This window comes from Elephantulus edwardii, unplaced genomic scaffold (assembly GCF_000299155.1).
Source record: "Elephantulus edwardii isolate Elephantulus edwardi_28Jun2011 unplaced genomic scaffold, EleEdw1.0 scaffold00026, whole genome shotgun sequence".
NCBI lineage: Eukaryota > Metazoa > Chordata > Mammalia > Macroscelidea > Macroscelididae > Elephantulus > Elephantulus edwardii.
The window spans coordinates 9577141-9587803 of record NW_006399776.1 but is presented as its reverse complement, the minus strand read 5'-3'; the positions used below and the strand labels follow the sequence as shown (position 1 = coordinate 9587803).

The window sequence follows — 10663 nt, the reverse complement described above, 5'->3', positions numbered from 1 at the left end:
CTGAATCTTGAATGTATTTTTAACTCCTTCAGCTTAACAAACACTGAGTGAGTATGGCCCTTTTTATTTTCTCACTCCAGCTCTCTGCACATTTCATTATAGTGTCTTGCTTTGTTGTCCTGAGCTGCCTTTTGAAATTTTCTGTTCAGCTCTTTGATGTCTTCTTTTAGCTTTGGCTTCTCGGCATTCTAATAATGCAATATTCAGAGTCTCATCTGACATCCATCTTGGTCTTTTCTTCTTCTTAAGCCTTTGTAATGATCTTTTGCATTCTTCATGGACGATTTTCTTGATATCCTCCCAGAGCTCATTTAGTCTACGCTCATTGGTGCTCAAGGCCTCAAACCTGTTCCTGAGATGGTTTTGAAATTCGAGTGGGACAGACTTAAGGTCAAGTTTTGGTTCCTGTGGATTTGATTTTATTTTCCTCAACTTTAGCTTGAAACTTGCATATGAGTAGTTGGTGGTCTGTCCCACAATCAGCACCTGGCCTCGTTTTCACAGCTGATACTGAGCTTCTCCAGCAAGACTTTAAACAAATGTAATCTATTTGGTTCTTGTGTATACCATCAGGTGAAATCCATGTATATAGCCTGCGTTTGTGTTTCTTATAAAAAGTATTTGCAATGAATAAATCCTTGAATGTGCAGAATTCCATCTATCTTCAGCCTCATCACTCACCGAGTCCATGTTTTCCAGCTATTGATCCTTCTTTCCTGTTACCAACTTTTGCGTTCGTCTCCCATTATTATCAGTGCGTCTTGATTGCATGTTTGATCAATTTCTGATTGCAGAAGTTGGTAGAAATTTTACATTTCCTCCAAAATCTTTGTCTCTAATTGTTGGTGCTGATCTCACCATCTTCTCTCAGGTACAGGACACTAGCCAGGGACCCCTGCAGCTACCATTCCCAGATTATTAGTAAAGACCTACTTTATATGGTTAAAAGGAGGTTTAAATAAACATGCCCCCCCACCCCCAAGCAGCTGTGCTGCTGTCCCAAAAGCTGTGGTTTGAATCCACCAGTTTCTCATCATGAAAAAACATGGTCGGTCTCCTCTTATGCGATTTATTGCCTCTGAAAACCTATTGGAATGTCAGCTATGAGTTCTGACTCTGGTATTGAACAATAACAACCAAAACAATGATTAAATTGAAATAACTTTTTGTTAATAAAAGTGTTATGATTTTTCTGCAGATTAAGCCAAGTAGGAGAACTTATTTTCTTTTTACGTTTTTATCAAACATTGTTTCTAGATTCTTCTTAATGGTTTTTTACAGTTTTAGATTTTTTTTAAAAAATTCACTGTGTTTAGATTGCTTAGAGAAGATACTGTGTGCTATTAATGTTCTTAAACAAATAGAAGATTTTAAAACACAACAGCAGATTCTTGTATTCCTCTTGTCTTTAAGCTAATCAGAATAAACAACGAAATGTAATGTGTAGGATCAGAAATTATATACACGACTTAAAAGTGGATTGCAAATAGAAGGACTATAACAAGATGTTAATATGATTTTGTTGACCTATACAATTGTGAATTATGTCTTTCTCTGTAGTGGTTTTGGTTTTTTTGTGGATTTTTTTGTTTTGTCTTTTTAGTTTACATAATTTGAGTGTATCATTTTATTAAGAAAAACATAATTATAGGCATTTTTAACATAAATAATGATAAAGTGAAGATATTTTATTAGAAAAATTTTAAAATACTTTCCCCATTTAATAGACAAATGTTTATAATTACCAGTAATTTCTCTTGTTGTATATGACACAAAATTGCATTTCAGAGCTGTGTTTTGTGACAGTACAGCTACAAAAATAAAGTTCTGAAGTAGAATGTGGACCATAATGTCACTTTTTTCACAGTTATATGTTGGGAACCATATATAAAATGCCTTGCATTTTTTTCTGTTTTATAATTAGTACTAGGAAAGAGAACCATAGTCCATATACATGTTTTCTAAATTGTCTTCTGGCCTTATGTTTTGATAGAGAGCTACAGCTGAATTATTTTATTGCTCTACCCAGCAACCTTAAACCTCTACACACAAAAAATGTTACAGTACTCTGTAAATAAAGTTTAAACAATCTCTTAGCAGCCTTAGAAGAATATACCAACTGCAGAGAATGCAGCAGATTTGCATTGCATATTAAATGTTGGCATCAATTACTTTACAGAGAATACAAGAGCTGCTATTTAAAAATGATACTAAAAAGTATTGAATGTAGATGGTGTATAAAAGCTTTAGATGATTTTAAAATTAGAAAGTTCATGCAGATGTATATATAAATCCTTGTGAGTACCATATGAGAAACTTTTTTGTGGGAGGTTTTACAGTGTTTTCCAACCACCTAACTTAAGGTTATAACCTTGTTTCTATAATTGTTAATTTTCAGGGGTTACATAATCTTTAAAAAAACAATTTTTTGCTAAACTTGAATGCTCTTCTCCTGTATACAAATAAGAGCATACTTAACATCTAAATTATTACAGAAACACTACATATAATATTTTTTAAAAGTAACTGAAATATATTTTCTAGTTAGATTGGTATTTAACTCATGAAATAAATTATAAAGCTTAGTATGAACCAATATGAGGAAGTTGTTCCTCTGTCTTATGCCGTTGAGTTTACAATTAATAAAAACTTGCTTTGGAGGGTAGTTTGGTAATACAACTGAAGACATATGTCCCTGTATTCAATAATTCTGTTTATGGACACTAATCCAAAGGGAATAATATTATAGGCATGTAAGGGGTTGTGTTGTATATGACAAAAATTTGAAAATCTAAATGTTCATAAAAATGAATATTGGTTGAAAAATTTATAGCACATATAAACACTGGATTTCTCTGCGGACAGTTTGGATTGTAAAATAGAGCTTAGTTTGTGATAGAATCCATTGCAGGTTATGAAGTGAAGATTGTAAATATAGTCTATAACAATTTAGTCAAGTTATGCATAATATGTTAAACATATGTGCATGAAGAAATATTGAAATATGTATATCAGGTAATAATAACTGGTGCTATTTCACTGTCCTGTGAGACTGTTTATTTATAACAGTTTGTTTCAAATTTTTAAGATATCCTTAGCTTGATGGATACATTGTACCTCCATTCTATTTTCACCACTTTATTAACTGATTCACTGTTATTGAATTATTTAATTGCTTGGGTTTTAGTTTCCTGGGGTGGAGAAAGTAAATATTAATACTATCTACCTAGAAGGGTCATTGAGAAGATTAGATGAGTTAACATATGTAAGTACTTGGTACACTATCTGATAACTTAGTATTAGCCTTTCCTGGTATGCAGAAGTGAAACTAAGTTCTCTCTGGCTATCCACATCAGCTTGATGCTTTTCATCCTCCAAGAAAAAAGTGATTTATTTAAATAGCAAATCTTAGAATGTCTTCAATGACATAATTAAAATGCAAAATCATCTTAAGTTAAATACCATTGTTTAGGTATAGTAAACCATCTGGAACATGCACACAGGTAAATGCTTGGCTCCGTTGCTTACTGAGAAAAATGAAGTTTCAAGCCCATATGAAGGAACCTTGGAAGAACAACCTAGCTTTTTACTTTTAAAAAAAGCTATTGAAAATCTATTGGAGAGAATTCTATTCTGACACACATGGCATCACCATGACTTAATAACATCTAGTTAAGTGACATTACTTGTGTAGCAAACTTTTAAAGAGTAAGAAAATCAACCTCAGAGCATTGATTGCAAAGATGTAGAGGATGCTAACATGGAAAAAGACATAGACATTAGTGGTTGTATTGGTTAACAGTGTCTTTATTAAACTGAGTAACAAGTACACATTGACATTAAGAAAAATGGAGACTCTTGTAAAGAGTTATTCTTGTTGTTATGTGCCATCGAGTCACTTGCAACTCATAGCGACCCTATGTACAACAGCTCTAAACTCTGCTCTGTCCTATACCAATCACACTGTCTCTGACACTCCCATCCCAATTATCCCAGTCACTGAATCAATCCACCTCATAGAGGGCCTTCCCCTCCTGTCTCCCATGCATGACGTCCCTCTCCAAGGACCAGTCCCTCCTTACAGCATGTCCAAAGTATGTCAGACAGAGCTTCAGAATCCTTGCCTCCAAGGAGCCGCCCGGTTTAACGCTTTCCAGGATGAATCTGTTTGTTTTCCTAGCAGTCCATGGTACCCTCAATACTCTTCTCCAACATCATAGCTCAAAGGCATCAATTCTTCTGTCCTCCTTAGTCATTGTCCAACACTCTGATGCATAACAGGTGATAGCAGAAACCATGCCCTGTATCAGATGCACCTTAGTCTCCAGAGACATACCGTTGCTCTTCAGTACTTTGGAGAGGTCCTTAACAGCACACTTTCCCATGGCAATAATATGTCTTTTAATTTCCTGGCTACGGGTGCCAAGAGTGTTGACAGTGGAGCCAAGCAAACTAAAGCTGTGAACAATCTCAATCTCTTCCCCATCTATCCCGATGCAGCCAATTGGTTCAGTTGTGAGAATTTATCTTACTGACTTTGAGCCTCAATCCATATTGGAGGCTGCAGTCTTTGACCCTCTGCAACAAGCACTTCAGGTCCTCCTCAGTTTCCGCAACAGGATTGTGTCATCTGCATAACGCAGATTGTTGATAGATCTTCCACCAATCTTGACCTACATTTCTCCTCATAAAACCCAGCCTCCTGGATAATCTGTTCTGCATACAGGTTGAAAAAGTATGGAGACAGGACACATCCCTGGCGTACTCCCTTACCAATTTTGAACCATGCAGTGTTTCCTTGCTTTTCCTTTGACTACCTCTTGGTCCAAGTATAGATTTCTCATTAGCACGATCAAGTGTTCTGGGATTCCCATTCTTCTCAGAGTCAGACACAGTTTGTTATGATCCACACAGTCAAACACCTTTGCATAATCAATGAAACACAGACATTCCTCTGGTATTCCCTGCTTTCAGCTAAGATCCATCTGACATTAGCTACAATATCCCTAGTACTATGACCCCTTCTAAACCCAGCCTGGACTTCTGGCTGTTCTCTGCTGATGTGCTGTTCCAGTCATTTTGGATAATCTTCAGTAGAATCTTGCTTGCATGTGAAATAATATTGTTGTATAGTTTCCACACTCTTTTGGGTCACCCTTCTTTGGGATGGGAACAAAAATAGATCTTTTCTAGTCAGTTGGCCACGTGGTTGTTCTCCAGATGTCTTGGCACAACTTGGTGAGCACGTCCAGGGCAACATCTGTTAGCTGAAATATGTCAATTGGTATATCATTTATTCCTGGTACTACAGAGAAAATTATCTAAATTTTATACTCTTAATTGGATGAGACTGGATTCTAGCCCTTTCTCTAAATCTCTTTTCTTTTGGCAAGTTGAGCCAAGACATCTGGAGGATAACCACCTGGCCAACTGACTGGAAGAGATCTATATTTGTTCCCATTCCAAAGAAGGTGACTTGACAGAATGTGGAAATATCAAGCAATATCATTAATAGCAAATACAAGCAAGATTCTGTGGAAAAGTATCCAAAAATGACTGGAACAGCACATCAGCAGAGAAATGCCAAAAGTGCAAGCTGGGTTTAGAAGAGGCTGTGGTACTAAGAATATTATAGCTAATGTTGGATGGATCTTGGTTGAAAACAGTACCAGTGGAATGTCTCTCTGTGTTTCATTAACTATGCAAAGGCATTTAACTTTGTGAATCACAACAAACTATGGCTATAACTCTGAGAAGAATGGGAGTCCCAGAACTCTTGATAGTGCTTATGTAAAACCTGTGCTTAGACCAGAAGGCAGTCGCCAGAACAGAGAAGAAAACACTGCATTGTTCAACATTGGGAAGGGTGTACGCCAGGGTCGTGTCCTATCTCCGTACCTTTTTAATTTATAGGGGGACAGATTATCCGGGAGTCTGGGCCCTATGAGGAAGAATGTGGCATTAGAATTGGATGAAGACTCATCAACAATCTGCGTTATACAGTTGATACAACTTTGTTTGCTGAAACTGAGGTGGACCTGAAGTGCTTGCTTCAGAAGGTCAAGGAGAAGTCCAACATCAAGAAAACAAAGATTCTCACTACTGGGCCAATTGGCAGCATCATGATAAATGGTGAAGAGAACGAGATTGTTGACAGCTTTAGTTTGCTTGGCTCCACAGTCAGCACTCTTGGTACCAGCAGCCAGGTAATGAAAAGACAAATTATATGGGGAAAGTCTGCATTCAGGGACCTCTCCAAAGTACTGAAGAGCAGCGTCTCAGTTTGGAGACTAAAGTGCACATGATTCAGGCCATGGTCTTTGCAGTTACTTGCTATGCATCAGAAAGCTAGACAGTGACTAGAGATGCTAGAAGGAGAACTGATGCCTTCGAGCTGTGGTGCTGGAGAAGAGTATTGAATATACCATGGATTGCTAGAAGCACAAACAGGTTTATCCTAGAGAGGATGAAACCAGGCTGCTCCTTGGAGGCAAGGATTCTGAAGCTTCATCTGATATACTTTGGACATGTTGCAAGGAGTCCTTGGAGAGAGATGTCCTGCTTGGGAGGGTTAAGGGACAGCACAAACGAGGAAGACTCTTGATAAGACAGATTGATTCTATGACTAGGGTAATGTAGGTAGATATGTTGGAGACAGTAAGATTGGCAGAAGCATAGACTGAATATAGGGCTTTGTACTTAAAGTCGTTATGAGTTGTAAGCAACTCAACAGCTCATAAGAACAATTGGATGAGACTAGATTCTAGCCCTTTCTCTAAATCTCTTTTAGTGTTTGTGATACAATATGATTTTTTGAGTCATTTGTTTTGTTTTAGGTGTTTTTTTTTACCTTTTCCACTCTATTATTTAAATTGTGATTTTTAACAAAAATTTACAGAAAAGTTGGATTTTCATTCATTCATTGTTTCATTATTTTCTCCCTTTCCTCCCACTCCTCTCCCAGTGCACTTGCTGTACACCTTTTTTTCTGAACTGTTTTCATACAAATAATACCTAATCATATATTCCTTTTAAATAGTTCTTTCCTTCATCTGTTCCAGTGCAGTATACATTATTTATCTGTTCTTGTTTAGTTACTTCGCCAACCCCCATATCAGTCCTGTTTTATAACAGTGGCATTACATAGTATTTGTCCTTTTGTAACAGATATTTCACTCTGTATAATATCCACTAGGATCACATTTTATGAGTTCCTTGTTTTTCAGTGTTGTGTAGTATTCCATTGTGTGAATATACCATAATTTTTCTATCCATTCATTTGTTGATACGTACTTGGGTTGCTTCCATCTCTTTTGTATTGTGAATAATGCAGCAATAAACATGGGTATGTATACATCTGTTTGGGTGGCAGCTCTGATTTCTTTAAGGTATATTCCTGATAATTGTTGGATCAAATTATATTTCTATTTCCAACTTTTTGAGAAAGCACCAGACCACCCACTTTGCGTAGTGATTGTACCATCTTACACTCCCACCAGCAATGAATAAAGGTTCTAGTATCCCTTGCCAGCATTTGTTGTTTACTGCTTCTTTGAACTTTGCATTTGTTACTGGGATGAGATGGTATCTCTTAATTGTTTTGAGAGTCATTTGTTTTTAAAAATCTCTGGATATGTTGTATTTTGTGAACTTTTTCTTAGCTGGTTTTAGTTTTGCTCATGCATTTTGAAAATATTTGCTAAAGATCAATGTGTAGTCAATTCTTCCTCAATTTTAAATTAATTGCTATAATATACTGGGTCAACTTTTATTAAACTTAGCTAAAAATAATAATACTTTTTCAGTCATGAAATGTCAAATACTTTGTAAATGTTTAATTTTCTATTTTTTGGTACAAAATAGTATTTTTCAGAGTAATTTCACATATATTATAATCTTGCTAGATGCTTAAAATAACCATGTCATTCATAGTTAGAAGAAACACAATAGTTATTAGAACTCTTGACCCTTGAATTAGAAACATCTCGTCGCTGATCCTTTAACAGGTTTTTGGAGGCATTAAAATGTACATAGTTAATGTCTCTTGGCTAATTCTATACCATCAAGATCTTATATGTCTTTAAAATTATTAGCACTGTAAGGAGAAATCTGCATTATGTTGAAATATGCAATTTAGCCCTGTAGTGAGTACTCTGAATTATTTTAAAAGAGCCGCTAGAAGTACACCATCATTATCATTTGTCTGCCACGATTTCTTCCAAAGTTACCCTAACGTAATAGGAAAGTAATAGCAAACAACAACTGTTCAAAACTTCATGTTTGGGGATTTGCTGAATTTAATAAATTACTAGAAATTGTTTTGAAAACAGTTTGTTTTGGGGTTTTTTTAAATAATTATTTATTTATTTATTTATTTATTTTTTACAGAGGTTTTGGATTTCCATTCATTCATTGCCACAGTTTTCTCTCTTCCCACCCCTCCCCACCAGCTCGCTTCCCCCTCCAAAGAGAGAAAAAAAAAGAACAAAATTCCTTCATTAGTATACAATTCCCACGTCCCTTCCCCTCACCCCCCTGAAAACAGTTTTAATGAATGCCTTTGATAGGAGCTCTGGTGGTATGGTACATTGCATGTTCACTGTAAAATGAAAGAAGCCAATGGCTTGGATCACCAGCTGCCCTCTGGGAGAAAGATGGACAGTCTCCTCCTGTAGAGATTTACAGCTTTGAAAACCTGTTAGAGTGTTGCTATGAGAATGAATTGTCTTAGTGGTAGTAGAATTGGTTTTGTGTTTTATCATTAATTGAAAATCTCTCTTACTGAAGTCTCTTGTACATGAATTTCATTCTTCTGAGTAATCTGTAAATGAAATTAATCTTTGTCCAATGTCATGGGCCACATTCTTCCTCTTTTTGATCCCCAGCATCACAGAATAGTGCTTTGCATATACTTAAGGATTTGCTAAATACTAATTGCATAAAGGTATCATAAATGTATTTAGTAGTTTTTTCATTCTCATGACTAATGAGTTAATTGGGGTTGGTGTTCCCATTAGGCACCTGAAGAGGACACTTCCAGTTCTCTAGTAAAAGATCACCTTTTCCAACAAGACACAGTTGTTACCAGTGAGCCCTATAGAGGCTCAAATACAAGACCTCCTCCATTTGAAGACCTGAATGCCAGAAGAGTCTACTTGCAAAGCCAAGCCAATCAGGTGAGAAGAAACTTTTCTTCAAGCATGATAGTAAGACATGTAGAATTTGAATGTGTTAAAAAATGGCAAAGACTTCTTCATACCCTTTACCGGGCAAAATAAACAATAAAACCCAAAAAACAAACAGGAAAACATTTGCAATTAATCAAATACAGAATACGAAAAACCTCATATAACTATGTGGACAATCAAGACCTAAATATAATAGTTGGGCCATTAGTTTTAATATAGGTTTTGGTGATAGAGATAAAAAGGGAAATGTATAATTTACATTGTCATTTATCTAGAAAGTAAAAAGCATTTTAGCCTCTTGAGACCTAAAAATTTCCCTAGTAACACTTATAAGAAGCATGTCACATGAACAATTATGAACAAAATTTTTAGCAGACTATTTTTAGAAAATATACTGTTAAATTTCACTAGGATGTTTCCTGTACAAGGAGAGAATGTACTCCTAAAACAGTGCTGTGAAGAAATTTATTTTGAACACCTTAAAGAGTATAGGTGCGTACTTTTGCCTACAGCCCACCATAGTATCTTTTAAGATGAATCTAGGAACTCAAACATGCATTTGCTGTGAAAAACTATATGAGATGCATTGCATTCAACAGATTAACATTAATGTAGATTAGACCCTATGCTTAGAATTTCTGATAACAGAAGAAATGATGATCACTCTAAAGCAATGTTCAGTGTAGTAATAGATACATATTGATAGCGCTATGTCTCCACAAGAGGAAACACTGGACTTGTTCTTGAAGATGAACTATTGTATTGAATTTTTATCTTGAAAGTGCCTTAACTGTTAAAGATGAAAAAAAGTTGTTAACTGCTTAAAGAGTAAGTGATCAGATTGAAAACAGAACAAGGTTTATTTTTCTCTCCATCTAACTGATTCAACACCTTGTGTTGAAAAGTCCATGCTTTCTAAAACTATTGCATAACAGTATCAGCTTTGTCACAAGACTAAAGTTTTGTGGATATATTTCTGGTCTTTTCCAACCTGTTTGTATTTTTATATCAATGCTACACTATTTTAATTGCTATGTTATTGTTGTGTTCTGTCGAGTCAGAACCAACTCCTAGCTAATCAGGTTTTCCATAGCAGCAGATCAATCTTCACAGGAGGTGATTGCCCAGCCTTCTCCCTCGGAGCCGCTCGTGGATTCTAACCTCTTGCCTTTTAAGATTGTAGCACAAATTCTTACCAGCAGGCCACCTAGATCTGGTAGTTACATGCGCTAAATTTGTCTTTCAAGATTTTCTTTGTTGTTGTTGTTAGCTTATATGAGTTACTAGATCAGGATCTAAAACCCTCTAAGATTTATTACAGGTGTATCATGTCTTTTTCTGCAGTAAATGAGAGGAACTATTACGTGCTTTATTTTACTGATTGGCAGACTGTAAAGTTTGACTTGTAGCCTTGCAATCCTAGGATAAATTCACATTGGTTATTATGTAATGTTCTTTTTACACACACACACACA

General features: G+C 35.8%; 1 protein-coding gene across 1 annotated transcript in view; it reads left to right on the top strand.

Moving 5' to 3' along the window:
• SPRED1 (sprouty-related, EVH1 domain containing 1) overlaps positions 1 to 10663 on the top strand; it is a 141040-nt gene that overhangs the window by 118073 nt on the left and 12304 nt on the right. The window contains exon 6 of the mRNA XM_006883036.1: positions 9018 to 9176. Coding sequence (XP_006883098.1) covers positions 9018 to 9176 — 159 coding nt within the window. The remainder of the gene's footprint in view (positions 1 to 9017; positions 9177 to 10663) is intronic.